General features: G+C 41.9%; 1 protein-coding gene across 1 annotated transcript in view; it reads right to left on the bottom strand.

Annotated features, from left to right (window-relative positions):
- Nucleotides 1–16,007, bottom strand: part of ADAM19 (ADAM metallopeptidase domain 19) — a 55,127-nt gene that overhangs the window by 15,947 nt on the left and 23,173 nt on the right. The window contains exons 5-11 of the mRNA XM_035105756.2: nt 15,168–15,244; nt 12,153–12,345; nt 11,613–11,678; nt 8,526–8,597; nt 7,409–7,575; nt 6,700–6,784; nt 351–490 (exon numbers count right to left, since the gene is read on the bottom strand). Of these exons, the coding sequence (XP_034961647.2) occupies nt 351–490; nt 6,700–6,784; nt 7,409–7,575; nt 8,526–8,597; nt 11,613–11,678; nt 12,153–12,345; nt 15,168–15,244 (800 nt within the window). The remainder of the gene's footprint in view (nt 1–350; nt 491–6,699; nt 6,785–7,408; nt 7,576–8,525; nt 8,598–11,612; nt 11,679–12,152; nt 12,346–15,167; nt 15,245–16,007) is intronic.

The following is a 16,007-nucleotide window of genomic DNA, read 5'->3' as shown; positions in this document are numbered from 1 at the left end:
GAATTTGATACAGGAATCCTGTACCAAATACTTGGTGGGGGTGGGGGAGTGCTGTTTCGTATTATCACTGCACTTTAAGTGCTAGAACTTTCCTGACCTTTGAGAGAGTGAAAAACATGGTGGGTATATTGATATTTGAGCTCGTCCACTGTTCCACCTGTCTTGTTGCTTTCCCCCAGAAAAACTGGCTCTTTACCGCTGAATCAGAGCAAACGCCAAACAGGTTTTCCGTGGATTGATGTTTGTTCTGATTGAGCGGGAAAGTGGTCAGTCGGTCGTAAATATACTGTAGTTAATGCAACCCAGCTCGTAGCATGTTTTTTAGCAAACAATGAAGAGAGCCACCTCACCCTGTCGCAGCAGCCATGATGCAACCTCCATCTCTAGCGCTGGCCGTACAGCAGCCAGCCGAATCGTGGCTCATGCCAAAGTTATGCCCCATCTCATGGGCCATGGTGGCAGCAACTCCTATGGCATTTTCAGAGTGATCCTGCCCAGGCAAGGAATCAAAGGTGAGAGTCAGTATACCATGCAGCACGTGAACAGAAATATGTATTATCTGGCTCAGGAGATGGGCCTGTCCATCAGAACGCCCAATGGGTGCAAGATGCTCTCCTCTTCCTCAGCTGCGCAACATTCCCGGGAAGAACTGTGAGCATTTTCACCCCTCCCATTCTGAAAATCTGGTGATATCTGCTGTTGGGAGGGAACAGTTAGGAATTGTTACTTTGTTGTTTTTCATTCCTGACTCTGCTCTCTGCTGTGTGCTGTGTGCAGTTTAATATCTTCTGTAGACAAGATGGCTAAGTGAGAGGCTGTAACACTCACAAAGCCAGATCTGTAAATATGCAGTAGTTAATAGAAATAAATGAGGAATGTTTTGAAACCTCTACAAATGCTTCTGCTGTTCACTGCTGATTTGGTGCTCATAAAGCCCAGTTATGAGTCCATGATTCCCGGGTGTATGCTGAAGGTGTTCCAGACGTCCTGCCCAGGCATAGGGGCCTAAGAAGACCTGGACAGATCCTGGCATTTACCCACATATGGTAGCAGGCGGATGGTTGCTGGTAGCAGACTGGTGGTTGCAGATGGCTATTGATGGTTGGATAATTGGATGTTTCTGATCCATTTCCATCTGATGCTGCACATCGGAGTTGAGCTGTGAGCTGAAGCTGTTTTTCAAGCTGCTGTTTGATTTACAGAAAGGTATGTTGCTGGCTGCCAGGAAGACAGCAGAGACGCTTTTCCAGTTTGCCTGTTAATTGTGCTGAGTGGGGAGAGAAGTTGCTGAGAGAGTCAAGAGTATTTGGGGTGCATGAAGGGAAGTGTCTTGCTGTTAACAAAACACAGGCATGGCTTCTGCACATTCTGGCCAGATGTCTCTATCTTTTCCTCTCCTTACACCAGAGACCTATCCTACATGGCAGGTCAAAATGAAAGCACTTTTACAAAGGGAAAAGCTTTACCATATTATAGAAGATGACCCCCCTAATGAGGATGATGATGGATGGCCAGCGTGGCATGAGGCAGACATGAGAGCCAGGGGGACAATTATTCTGAGTGTCCAGGACCAGTTGTTGGTCAACTTGGAGAACCAGCAGACTGCACGGGCTGTTTGGAATAAACTTCGAGATATGCATCTAAGACAAAATGCAGGATCCAGTGTGCTTTTCTTTAAAAAGCTGTGTAGGCTGGAATTGCAGAAAGATGGTGATTTGCCCAGCCATCTAGCCCAATTAAAACGTCTCAGACAGGATCTTGTCCAGCGAGACTTAAATATTTCAGAAGCTGTTTTTGCAATGCTTATCATAAACAGTTTGGATGAATCTTATGATGCTGTAGCTGCTCAATTGTCGTCTTTGCCCAATGACCGTCTAACAGAAGATTATGTGTCTAGCGTGCTCTTGAATGAGTGGGATCGCAGACAGACTGCTAGAGAAAGCAGGGACAAGGCTGTTGGAAATGCCTACAAGCCTTCAACAGGGGAAAGTGAAAGTGTTGCAAAAGCTCTTAAAATGCGCCGCTGTTTTTCTTGCGGAGAGGTCGGCCATTTTAAAAATCAGTGTAAAAACTCTTCAAAGAAGAAGGGCAACTTCAAAGGCAAAGGGGGAGGAGGCCGAAAACCCCAAGGGCCAGCTGCATCAAAGGCTTTGATTTCACGCAGTTCTAATCAACTCACACGTTCTGTTTTTGTTGTCGACTCAGGAGCCACAAGGCACGTGGCCAATGATAAAAATCTCTTTCTTCATCTTGAGAAACAGGGAGGAGCAATTCATCAAGCGGATGGAACGACTATTAAAAGTTTGGCTCAGGGAACGGTTTCTTTGCAGAGCCTTAATGCAACAGTTAAAAATGTTATGTATGCTCCTCATTTGCAGGATAATCTCTTGAGTGTTTCTCAGCTAGACGCTCAAGGATTTAAAGTGGTGTTTGCAAACTCTCGGTGTGAAATTCTTCGAGACAACAAACTCATTCTTTATGCTAAGTGTGTTGATGGTTTATATGTATTGCCTTTTGTTACAGGTACAGCTGCTGGAGCAACTAAAGAAACTGAAAAGGCGTGCTGTAATATATCAGTAGATAAGAATGAGAAATTGCATAACCATTGTATTCATGATTATCATCGTTTGTTTGGTCATTTGCATTTCCAGGCAGTAGGTAAAATGCAAAATATGGTTGAGGGCATGAAAGTTCAAAAGTGTCCTTATCATATGAAATGTGTCTCATGTGCAGAGAACAAAATTAAGCAAGCTCCCAAAGGTACAAAATCTGGGAGGGAGGTTAAGAAACCTTATGAGATTGTGCATGCAGACTTGGTTGGACCTCTAGCGCTCTCTAGAGGAAACTCATGTTATTTTTTGGTTCTGATAGATGCCTATTCTAGATATGTTTGGGTCTATATGTTACAAAAGAAGTCTGAAGCCTTCTCTAAGTTTCAAAAATTTTGTGCATGGCTCAGGAATGTTCACGATGAGCATGTACGTTGTCTTTTCACTGACAGGGGTGGAGAATTTTGTTCAGAACAGTTTGAAAACTTTACTGCAGAACAGGGCATAGAGCACATGACTGCCACGCCCAGATCTCCATGGCAGAATGGTTTATGTGAAAGAGTAAACCAGACCTTGCAACAAGGAATTAAAACTCTGTTGCATGATTCAGGCCTACCCAACCCCTTTTGGGCTGAAGCTCTATCGTGTTTCACCTATATTTACAACCGCAGATATCAATCAGCCATTGATTGCACCCCATACGAAATGCTGTTCAAAAGGAAACCGTTTGTAAAACATTTAAAAATTTTCGGTTCTGAAGTTTGGGTGCACACTCTGCAAGGTGACAAACTGAGCAAATCTGGTCAACATGGCATTTTTCTAGGTTATGAAAAAGGTTCTTATCGTGTGCTGATGACAGACACAAACACAATTAGGCTGACCAGAAGCATGGATTGTAATCCAAAATGGGACAAAGTTGGCATTTTTCAATGTCATCCCATTTCAGATGATGAGGTGGTGAAACCAATTAACAAAGAGGCAAAACCTGTAATTGATGCTGATGGTAGCACAGATTCTGACACTGATACAGATGATCAGAATGAAAAGACCTCTTTTAAGAAATCAGATGGGTCTGACACTGATCTAGAGGTAGAATCTTTGCCAGATACAGGTCACCATTCTCCCAAGGAGGAGGAACCAGACCCAGAGGATCCCAGAGTATTGCGTAGATCTGAGAGAACTACCAAGGGACAAGCACCTAAACGATTTTCTAAAGAATTTGCTAAAGCTGCTATTTCAGATATGGCTACCACTAGGAACCCAAACTCAGTTTTTGAACCAACTAACTACAAAGAGGTTCAAAATTTACCTGAAAAAGATGCTGAACCTTGGCTTAATGCCATGAAAGCTGAATTGAATTCCCTAAAGCAAAATGACACGTGGGAATTGGTTCCAGCAGAACCAGGCATGAAACTTGTAGACAGCAGGTGGATTTACAAAACCAAGACTGATCAGACTGGTAAAGTGGTCAGATATAAAGCCAGATTAGTTGCACGTGGTTTTTCTCAAGTTCCTGATCAGGACTATCATGAGACATATTCACCGACAGTCAAATTTGAGACAGTTAGGCTGTTGATGAAAATTGCTGCAGAAGAGGGCATGACCATATCTCATCATGACGTAAATACTGCGTTTTTGTACGGAATTCTCAACGAGAGTATTTACATGTCACCGCCAGATGGAGTGCAGATAAAAAAGGGAATGGTGTGTAAATTAAAAAAATCCCTGTATGGTCTAAAACAAAGCGCTCGATGCTGGCACACTAAGCTGACAGACGTGCTGTTTTCCTTAGGTTTCCAGCAAGGAAAGGCTGATTCTTGTGTTTTTGTTAAAGAATCTAACCAGCACAAATTGTACTGCATTTGTTTTGTGGATGATATTTTGTTTTTCTGGAAGGATGCAAATATTTACAAAACCACTCTTGCAAAACTGCAAAAGCATTTTGATATGAAAGACCTAGGGGAAGTCAGCAATTATCTCTCACTGGAAGTAGAGAGAAATAAGCAAGGTGATGTTTTGCTGCATCAATCACGTAAGATCAATGATGTGATTGAAAAATTAAATCTGACAGATGCCAATTCTGTAGACACCCCCATGGTCACAGGGTACCAACATGATACTAATGCTAATGTTTTTCCTGACACTACATTGTTCAGAAGTGTTTTGGGTAAACTTAGTTTTATAGCAAGGTGCACAAGACCAGACATTGCTGTTAGCGTAAATTTGCTCAGCAGATATGTAAATCAACCTACAGTGCAAGACTGGAAGGCACTGAAACGCATAGTTAGGTATTTAAAAGGCACTATGCATTACAGGTTGAAGCTTACTAGCCAAAAATCTGGAGGTCTTGAGATCTATGCCGATGCCAGTTTTGGTAGTGATACAACTGATGGCAAGAGCACCTCAGGTGTGTGTTATTTGTACAATCAGTGCCTATTTGATTGGTCTTGTAAGAAACAGGCAACAATAAGCATGAGTTCATGTGAAGCAGAACTCAACGCTTTAAATTTTTCCCTCATGAATGTAGAGTGGTTGTTGCAACTATGTGAGGATATGAGAGTAAAAATTTGTTGTCCAGTTCAAGTTTATCAGGACAACAAAGCCTGCATAGAACTAATCCATTCAGAAGGGTGCAAGCAAAGAACAAAACATTTGCTAATCAAATTGCACCGTGCCAGAGAATGCATTCAGAAAGGAGTTGTAAAAGTCTCATATATGCCAGGGAAAGAAATACCTGCTGATGCTTTGACTAAAGCTGTTAATAAGGAACAACTTGGTATATATGTAAAGAAATTGCTTTTGTGCTAGATTTTCATAATGGTCAGAATGAAAAGGGGGAGGTTGTGAGCATTTTCACCCCTCCCATTCTGAAAATCTGGTGATATCTGCTGTTGGGAGGGAACAGTTAGGAATTGTTACTTTGTTGTTTTTCATTCCTGACTCTGCTCTCTGCTGTGTGCTGTGTGCAGTTTAATATCTTCTGTAGACAAGATGGCTAAGTGAGAGGCTGTAACACTCACAAAGCCAGATCTGTAAATATGCAGTAGTTAATAGAAATAAATGAGGAATGTTTTGAAACCTCTACAAATGCTTCTGCTGTTCACTGCTGATTTGGTGCTCATAAAGCCCAGTTATGAGTCCATGATTCCCGGGTGTATGCTGAAGGTGTTCCAGACGTCCTGCCCAGGCATAGGGGCCTAAGAAGACCTGGACAGATCCTGGCATTTACCCACAAGAACTACCCTCAGACTCAAGCCAGGGATCAGGAACCTGTGCACCTCCAGTTGCTGTTGGGACTCCCAACTCCCATCACCTCAGCATATCCTAGACAGGGATGACAGGAGTTGGCAGGGCAACATCCTTGGGAAGGGGGCAAACTGGCGTGACCACCCCAGGCTCCACACTCTGATAGGTATTAGGTACCCACAACCCTGCTGCCTCCCAGCCACCCAGCGAGACTCTTCGCCGCCTTCATTCCTATAGCCAGGCAGGGTGGGAGCAGAGGGCCTCGGTGGCACTAAAGTGGCAGAAAAAGCAGGGGAATGTAAGCCCAGGGGACAGAGGGGCAGCAGCTGCTGCAGCAGCAGAAGAAGACAAAACAAGAAGTGAGGTGGGGAAAGGGGTGCTGCTGCAATCACAATTAAGAGGATGGGCAGCAGAAGTAGGGAGAAGATGAAGGAATTGTGGGTGGGGGTAGGGTGCAGACAATGTCATTTGCCACAAGCCCTCTTAGGGATGCCCTGAGAACTGGAGTCCAACAGCACATGGAAGATAAAATGTTCCCCATTTAAGCTAAGATCCTATGCATTTCTACTCAGAAATAAATTTCACCATGCTCAAAGGTACTCCCAGGTAAGTGTACATAAAACTGCAATTCTAGTTTATTGGGACAACGATCACAGGAATCTGGGATAGGGTCGCATGTCATCTCAAGGAGTGCTCTTGGGGCAAGGGGAAGTCTCCTGAATTACCACCAAGCAATGTTGACTTGTGACCTTGCATTCTCTGGGTGGTGGTTTCATCAGGCACAAAACAATACGGGAGGTATCCAGTGGAAGCATGGGATGCTGTGCTGCAACCCAGTTTGCCGGATCTTGTGCACAGCAACTACCTGGAGGGTTATGCTCTTTGACAAGTTTATGAAGCTTACCATATTCACTCCTCCAGACTGGTAGACAGAACACATGGCCATCAAGGGGGCCAAGCCAATTGTAGTACCGTGGAAGGACATCCCACTGAAACAGATTTGGAGAGACGTTGCAGAGAAGAGCTGCTTGTCAAATTGCCCAGCATTCCATAGCAGTCTGTGCTGCCCTCTCTCCACCGCCATCACTGCAAACAAACCTGGACAGGGCTGGGTGGCAGCGAGGTTGGGGTTGTGCAGTGCTCTGGTACGGTCACCACACAGGTGTTCCCACTCTGCCCTGATCTCACTACCACCCTGCTATACCCCAGCACTGTTCCACAAAACATCAATGATCCCAGTGATTCATTAAACACTGCAAACATCAAAGGATTCACACAAACCACAGCCTTTTGAATTGGTTTATGCATGCAGTTACATTTTAGAGGCTAATCTGGAAATTAAGCCTAAATTTGCAGCTTGCATTGCTTTCTCCAAAAGTTACAAGTCAATACGAACCTACGCAAATCTTCTACAGAAGTGGTTGGGCAAGACATGAAAGTTGTTGCAGGTATTTTTGAAACAGGATTTGCATTTGGTCCTTTATACCAGGGAGGGGGGCACACATCCAAGGTGTGACTGGTATCAACACATTTACATAGAACAGTACAACTTCACATTTAGTAACTAGAGAACTTGGAGCAGGGGTCATATTATTCGTATAAAAACAACTTACGTGATTAGCTGGGCATTGTCGTGCTTTTTGTACATAAGCAGCTTACGCCTCCAAGCAAGAAAGGACCACAGGGTCGAATGTGGGTTCTCAGAGATGTCACACTTATTGTGGTCATTCCAAACCTCAAGCCCAACCAGAGCAACCCGTATGTTCAGAGATTTGTAAAACTAAGAGGTTGGAGAAAAGAAGAGCTGGAGTTAATCACATGCCTCTGTTTCTACCACATTATAGCTCCATTATATTATAGCTCTTATAGATGAACTACATCTTCCTAGAACACACCACCTTCTTCCTTACCTAGCTCTCCTTGGGAAATAAATGTACATAAAACATGCAGCAAAAGTTGGAACTGAATTATCTGTGGTTCTTAGAGCTGTACAAACATTATGTGCAAATGCTCAGAATTTGCCACTGAATGCTTAAATATTTGAAAAAGCAGCTGGGAGGGGAGGGGATGTAAAGAAAAAAACAGCATAGGGTTAGGTTCTTAATCTTTTTACATGCCAATCCTTTTTCTCCTTCAAATGTCCCCTGCAGTGGCTTTCCCCCATACAACAAATTTGTCCTCTGAAATGCACATTTGTTTATTATTATTATTAATTATTATTATTATTATTATTTATTTATTATTCATACACCAAAAAAGGAAAAAACAAAATAAGAACACAAACAAAACAGTAATAAAGACAATATTGATTACAAATCAATAAGCAAAAAGTGGTCCTTAGACTATAGTCCCGACCTCCCATCCATTCCTTTTTTCATTTATATATTATTTGTTGCCAATATACACGTTTATTTTAAATTAACTAAATATTGATTTATCTTAAGTTTCATATCTTTCTTAAAGCTACTACTAAAATTATTCAAATATACATTTGGAACTTCACAGGAGAACAGCAACCTTGGGATGAAAGTTGGAATCATGGGAGGTATGAAAGTTAAGCACTTCCCCCTGCCATTTTTTTTTTACAACAAATTAAACTCCCCAAACTCCTTCCTCATTTTTTAAAAAGTGAATATTCACATATAAGCATATAGTTAAGTCCTTAGCATTTGGCATCTTTCTTTTTTTAAAAAAGCATTTTTCTCATAAAACATAGCTATTTGGTCTCACCTTATCTACATAATTGGCAGCCTCCAGTAACTTATTTTTGGTTGCTTGAAGATCATAATTATGCTTCTGAAACTAGGGAGGGAAAAGCATTTCAGAATTATTCCATAAAATATTGCTGCCATTTCTAACTCCATGAAATTTATTCCTTTGAGATTCTGGCCTGACTCCCTTGGGAGCTGCCTCTTTTTACTGCCCAACTACCGGGGATTTGAAACTTGTATTTTATTTTATCCCATGAACATTTACAAGCTTTAATAATTTCCTCGTACTCTGCGCTTCCAAAAACCACTTAAATAATTTTTTTGAATTCTTTAGATAAAAAGTTCAGCATAGTCTTTATACGGTCAAGTTTCTGGAGCACATTTCAGGCACCTTTGTGCATTTCAGACACCTCTGTAATAATCTCTAATTTTAGAAATAGAAAGGTTGAACAGCCCTTATGATGTGGCTTACACAGCAACATCAGAATGGCACTGAAATCAAAACCAGCTCTTAGCACAGCAGAGTCTAGAAACCCTTCTAGTCACCCTGCCTGTCCTAGCAGAATTAGTGTCACCACTCACCCCTGACAAATTAGTGGGGCTCATGAAAGTACAGTCCAGATGGCATAGATGCTAATGGTTTCTTGCTGCAGCTGACTGCCCACTAACCAGTGCTGATTATTCCTCTGTATCAGGCTATCTGTAATTATTAAAAGTGCACAATCTCTCTGTCCTACATGACCGAACACAGTTGTAACATTATCCTGAAATGCCGCCTCGAAGTTTTTGGCAGGATTAGTTGTATTCGCCTCATATGCACAGCATGCTATCTAGTAATCAGTGTTCTAATCCCTGTCCCTCAGGCTCTGCTGGTTGCATCACCCACACTAGCCTCAGGGCAACTTTATCCCATCCAGATGTTTGCATAGCAACCTCCATAAATTGCCGTGCTGGTTTTTGCAGACACTGCAGAGCAGATGTAGCTTCTGCTCTGCGGTGTCTGCAAAAAAAACTACCAAAAAAATGGGTGTGATGTGCGTGTCCCTAAAAATATTGTCAGTTAACTGAACATAGGTTGCTTGATCCAAGCAACTACTATTTGTGGGTCTGTTTTGTGAAGTGGATTTTCCCCCTTTTAGGGCGTGATTGGGGAAAATGTTGCCTATTTCTCTTTCTGATGTCTCCTTATGTATTTCTGTATTCACTTTGTCTAGAAAAAGGATGGTGAGCAAACAACTAGAAAACCCAGAATGCTATTTTTCTCACACCACCTGCTCAGCTTCTCAGTGGCTACCTGTCAATCACCTGACATTACAATATCACCAGGTGAAATGTTCTCCGTTGTCTGCACAATTTGAAATCAAATAGCATAGGCAGGGAGTTTTGCAGTTGCCAATGGCCAGCTGATTAATAGTGCCTCTACCGGTAGACCAGGCATAGGCAACCTTGGCTCTCCAGATGTTTTGGAACTACAACTCCCATGATCCCTAGCTAACAGGGCCAGTGGTCAGCGACGATGGGAGTTGTAGTTCCAAAACATCTGGAGAGCCAGGGTTGCTTATGCCTGCTCTAGACCAGAGTTTCTCGAACTTAGGTCACCAGCTGTGGATGGACTACAACTCCCATCATCCTTGACCACTGGTCCTGCTAGCTAGGGATGATGTGATTTGTAGTCCAACCACAGCTGAGGACTCAAGCCTCTAAACCCTGCTTTTGACAGGTAGCCACATCCTTTCCTGCCTCACACTTGGCACCATATATGTAGGGCAGGGGGCCATGACTTGAGCAAGTGAACAGGTCTACAAGTTAGATCAGTGGGCCAGAGGTACCCCACCACTGTCTGAGGGTGAGAAGAATGCAATGGTTTGTCTACTCTACTTGGAACAATTTGCAGCCAGTGGCCCTAGTGGGATTGCAGTTTTGGTTGTAAAATCCAAATGGCACTAGTTGTGATTAACTAAACACAATTGTTATGCATGATATTTATGCACAGAGAATTCAGAGACACAAACTGTAGCATAATGGAAGCCTTGTGTGTATGTGCATGTGTGCAGACACACACATATGTCACAACAGTGGGAATGTGTCCTTTACACCAATTGTAAAATTACAAGTGGGAAAACAACAGTTATGAAGAGATCCAGTTATGCAGAGAGGATCAAGTTACCCCGACATAAATTATATGAGCAGCGATCAAATCTTAGGAGAAGAGTGTGCCAGGAAAAAAAGCCATTAAAATAAAAGATGTGTGAATGACCTAATGCTCTTGGGGATGGTTAACAAGACAAAGACCCAACTAGCTCCAGGTCACTGATTAGAAACAGATTCCAGGCACATGCAGACAGGATGTTTTTACATTTCTGTCAGTTGCTAACATACACAGTATGAAATATATGAGTGCTCTCAATACAGTTTGATCCTTTGCTACATGTTTCAGCAGAAGGGTCTGTAGCTAAAAGAACAGGAGCAGAGAAGTACAGTGGTACCTCGGTTTAAGTACACAATTGGTTCCGGAAGTCTGTACTTAACCTGAAGCGTACTTAACCTGAAGCGAACTTTCCCATGGAAAGTAATGGAAAGTGGATTAATCCGTTCCAGATGGTCCACAGAGTACTTAAACTGAAAGTACTCAAACCAAAGCGTACTTAAACCGAGGTATGACTGTATACAGATCTGGGATAAGGAGCATTGTTAAATCAGCACATAAATTATACTCATTTTATTTCTATACCGCTTTGTATTTCTAAGAAAAAATATCAAAGTATTTTAAAACGCATTAAAACATCAAATAAAACAACCCAAGACAAAACATTCCTCTTTTGCTATTTTTCGTAGCTCACCAGGGCCATTTAACATATCACACAGGATATTTTGATTTTGTGTCATAATTTTCTTTATTTTTACTTTAAAGCAGCCTTGAAAGTTACTATTAGCACCGAAGGGGTGGGGATATGAATGCAGGACCCCCCCCCTACAGCTCCTTTTAAGTAAAAAACAAATCACCAGAAGGTCCAATCATTGATCTCACGTGTAATAAGTAGTTTGGCCCTGAACTGTCTATCCTGGGTTTGATTCTGGATCTGGTATAAATCCATGTCCCTCTTACCTCTGCATAATCAGCCACTAGAAGGAGCTCCACATATTTCATAGACTGTTGATCGTCCCTCTTTACCTATGGTGACAAAAGTACACGTCCCGAACAGTTTCATAAAGCTCTTTAAAATTCAAAATGCACTTTTATTAAAATGTACTTGTTTTGTCAGGTTCAAAAATGTCACATATACTGAAATAATTAGAAACTGTAGTCCTCATAATTTCAAGAGAAATCCCCACCTCTCCAGCACAGATTTGATGGCAGTATAGATGGCATGTGGGCAAAGAAGAGGGTAAAGAAGTTATGGATTCTCAGATCAGACTTCATTTTCCTGGGGGGAGGGGACTTAAGGCAAATCACTGTTTTTTAGCCTCAGTCCTTCATCTGTAATCTAGGAATAATGATGCAGCCTTTTTTATACTGCTGTTCTCACGATTATTGAGATAATACAGGTGAAGTACTTTAAACACTTAAGCGTGAATCATCGTTTTCCTTAAAGCTTTCAAAACAGATGTCTTCTAGGATGCAACGGAATAATTCAGAAGTACTAACCCTGCGATAACTGTACCCGGCTGGGCTTGTCAACTCTCCAAGCCAATCCATAGCCTTTGATCCTGAATGCTGGTTTCCACAGGTACCCCTGGCAACCTTGAGATGTTCAGACCTGTAGATCAAGTGTTGCTCTTGGCTATGAGGCAGTGGTTCCAAGATATAACTAAGGTTGTTGCTCAGTACTATAAGGCCACTGGAAGACAAAATCAATAAAGCAGAAGTTGTGGAAGGCAAGTATTTACACTTCCATTATTCCTCTGGGATTGCTCAGTTGCTGGAGCATCTTAATCTTAATCTCAGGGTCATGGGTTCGAGCCTCACGTTGGGCAAAAGATTCATGCATTTGCAGGAAGTTGTACTAGGTGTCCTTCATGGTCTCTTCCAACTCAATGATTCTATGAATACAAACCAATAATCAGCTAGCTTGGTGTATATTGTGCAGAATAAATCTTTACTGAATTTGTATAAAAGAAAGTTTCAGCACATTTTGCTAAGGCCTAAGATCACGGAAGGGTAAGAGAACACATGGTGCCATATTCTGCGCTAGCAGAAGCCAGCACTAGGATACCTTATTATTAATACTCCGGGTGCTTATTTTCAGTAAAGGGGCTTTAGTTGCAATCACTCCAACTACAAATTACAGAAAGGCCTGTTTTAATCTAATCTAGTATTGTTTCATGAGAATTAGCCTATATAAAATTGGGTGTTTTTTGCTCTCCCAGTTATTATTTATGCAGAATGACTGGGAACAATTTCTCAAATGAGATTGTTTTGAGTGCATTGTACCAAGGAAGAAGTATTTGGCCTTAGAGAAAGTCACACCCTTCCCCACCTGCTCACTTCCCCCCTTGAGAAGTACAAACATGTGCAAGTGTTTAGCTTCTGTATTCCTCCAGTAATTCTGAAAGGACTTAGAACAACATGAAGGATACTGGCCAGCACATGGACCAACTCTACTGCAAATGAAAAATGAGATTTTGGATGGTCATTTTGCAGCCAGGGATAAAGTACCGGAAAATGTGGTGGTGGTGGTGGTGGGAGAAAGTAGGCCAGCATGCACCTGTGATGCTTCCTATTTTGTGTGGGCTCTGTGTATTATGTCAGCCATAAATGGCCAGGATTTGCTTTGTTTATACTACTGGACAGTTTGTTTATATTAAAGTGACTTGAGGTCATTGAGGGATTTGGAGGGGGGAAATAAAAATTGGCCAAAACTGTTTCCTGGCTGGATGGCAGCCCAGCTTTCAAATGGCTTTGAATAAAGGTGACCAAAAGGAAACCACGTCCTGTTTATAAAAACAATCTCTTTAACTTGTCGTTTCAGGAGGTCAAATCATCTCAGGTGGAATAAATATGTGCGTATCTGTACAACAGACTTGTGGCTAACCTGGAATGTTATAGAATTCTGTTCTTGCGAGGGGTAAATAGAAGAGAACAGCTTTTCAGAAGAAACATGTGTGTCAAGATTGCTATAAAATGCTGACACTGAAAGGAAGAAATTCAGAATAATCTGTTGAGATAAAGAGATAAGATTCTAAGAAGGCAGGAAAGCAAGAATGCGGTGGAAACTGAAGATACTGAAATGATTATGAGATTTTATGTAAGATAGAATTCAGAGGAATAGATTCTTGAGTACCTAATGAATATTTCTTCCTATGGTGCTTGGAGATGAAAATCTTAATGCAGATAACCTCCTTTTGAATGTACATATCTGGGGATCCCTCAATGATGTCAATTGTCATTTCAGTATAGTTCAGTTGGGAAAACATGAGACTCTTAAATATCAGGGTCGTAGGTTTGAGCCCCATGTTGAGCAGAAGATTCCTGCATTGCAGGGGGTTAGACTAGATGACTCATGTGGTCCCTTCCAACCCTACAATTATGTGATTCTGATTCTAAGTCTGAGCTGGGGCAACATAAGAACTGTTCTTGTGGCTTAGATCAGGGCATGGTCTTGCTGAAGCTATACAGGTCTGGTCAGTGTCTGGATGGGAGACCACTTCGGAACCACATGTCTGCTGTACAGGGTTCCATTGTAGAAAAAAAGGCAGAATATAAGTGCAATAAATAAACAAATCAAATCTACCACTCTATTACCAACAATGTAGCTCAGTAGTCCAAGTCCAGTTCAAGTCGTTTCATTGGTCATGTTGTTCAGATGCCTGATTATCGTCTTCCAAAGCAACTACTCTATTCTGAACTTATAATTGGAAGCGTAATGCTGGTGGTCGGCAAAAGAGCTTGAAAGACTCTCTCAAGGCAAATCTTAAAAAAATGTAGTATAAACACCGACAACTGGGAAACACTGGCCTGAGAGCACTCCAGTTGGAGAACAGCATTTACCAAAGCTGTCATGGGCTTCGAAGAAACATGAACTCATGATGAAAGGGAGAAATATGTTAAGAGGAAGGCACACTTGGCAAAGCCTCACCGTGATCAACTCCTGCCCGGAAACCTATGTCACCACTGTGGGAGGACACATGGATCCAGAATTGGCCTCCACAGTCACTTACAGACTCACTGTTAAGACTGTGTTCATGGAAGACAATCCTACTCAGCTACGGGCAATCGCCAAAGAAGAGCTCAGTGGTAGAGCATTTGTTTTGCAAGCAGAAGGTCTTAGGTTCAATCACTGGCCTCTGCAGGTAGGGCTGGAAGAGAATTCTGTCTAATATTCTGGAGAGCCACTGCCTGTCAGTGTAAACAATACTGAGCTAGATGGAACAAGGGTCAGACTTAGTACAGGGCAGCTTTCTGTGAACCTGGGTTCCAGAAGGATGCTTCTGGAACTTCACAAGCTGGAACAGGAAGGTGATGGGTAACAGCTGCCATAGTTAATACCCATTAACATCTGTCACTATTCCTCCATGTATGGCTTAAAAATAACTAATGAATGGCTTAAAAACATGTCATTGTCATATCATCTGTTAGGGAATTACAAGACAATAAGAATGTCCCCGTGATCCCAGAGAACTAATCTAACTTGAGATTCTGTATGGATGAACTTGACCTTACCGTAGACCATTGCATATGCTGAGTGCCACACTTGAGTCTTCTACCTCTCTCACAGTACCATGATAAAAGCAATGATCCTGGAAGGACAGAACAGAGACTGTCAAGGCATTATTCTGTAAATTTAGTCTTCCTCCTCAACTCCCCTTGATGGTTGATGTGAGAAGAGGATAGCAAAATGTATGGATTCCTCTCTACCCGCCCCCCCAAATATTTTGCATATGAGAAGTCAATGGTCATAGTCCATAGTTCATATGCTTTTTTCCTTTATTGTCAATGAAACCTAAGGTGCTTTGAAACCCCAAGAAGGGTAGATGTGGCTAAAGCACATGGCTTGAGTATAAACACCTTGTCATTTCCATGTACTATTTTGGGGGGAAACAATTATACATTCAAGTCTCCTTTTCTTTAGGTATATTCCACCACTGATAAGCAGCTTGTCTGGTGTAACAGTTAAAATGCTGGGACTAGGACTCAGAAGGCCCAATTTCAAATCTCTGCACTGAGTGACCTTGGGCTTGTCACTATCTCTACGGTTTGCTGTGAGGAAAGAATGGAGGCAAGTACCTTGTATGTTGCCTTTAGCCTCTTCCGAAGAAAGGTGGAATATAAATGTAACAGATAAATGAAATGTTCCTATTCTATAATCTCAGAGAGAAAAATTCAGGTGTGAATAAAGTACAGATCAGTTACTCATAACCTCTCATTTTGGCATAATACTATTGAGTCTTGCAGTATTATTGAACGTAATTCCTTTGAAAGCCTGCTTAAAGGCCAGATCCAAAGCACACTGAAATCAATATGAACTTTACCACACACTCCAAATGGTTCCCGGAACATTGT

Source organism: Zootoca vivipara, chromosome 2 (assembly GCF_963506605.1).
Source record: "Zootoca vivipara chromosome 2, rZooViv1.1, whole genome shotgun sequence".
NCBI classification, from domain to species: domain Eukaryota; kingdom Metazoa; phylum Chordata; class Lepidosauria; order Squamata; family Lacertidae; genus Zootoca; species Zootoca vivipara.
The sequence above is the reverse complement of the archived record's forward strand: the minus strand, read 5'-3'. Positions and strand labels throughout refer to the sequence as shown.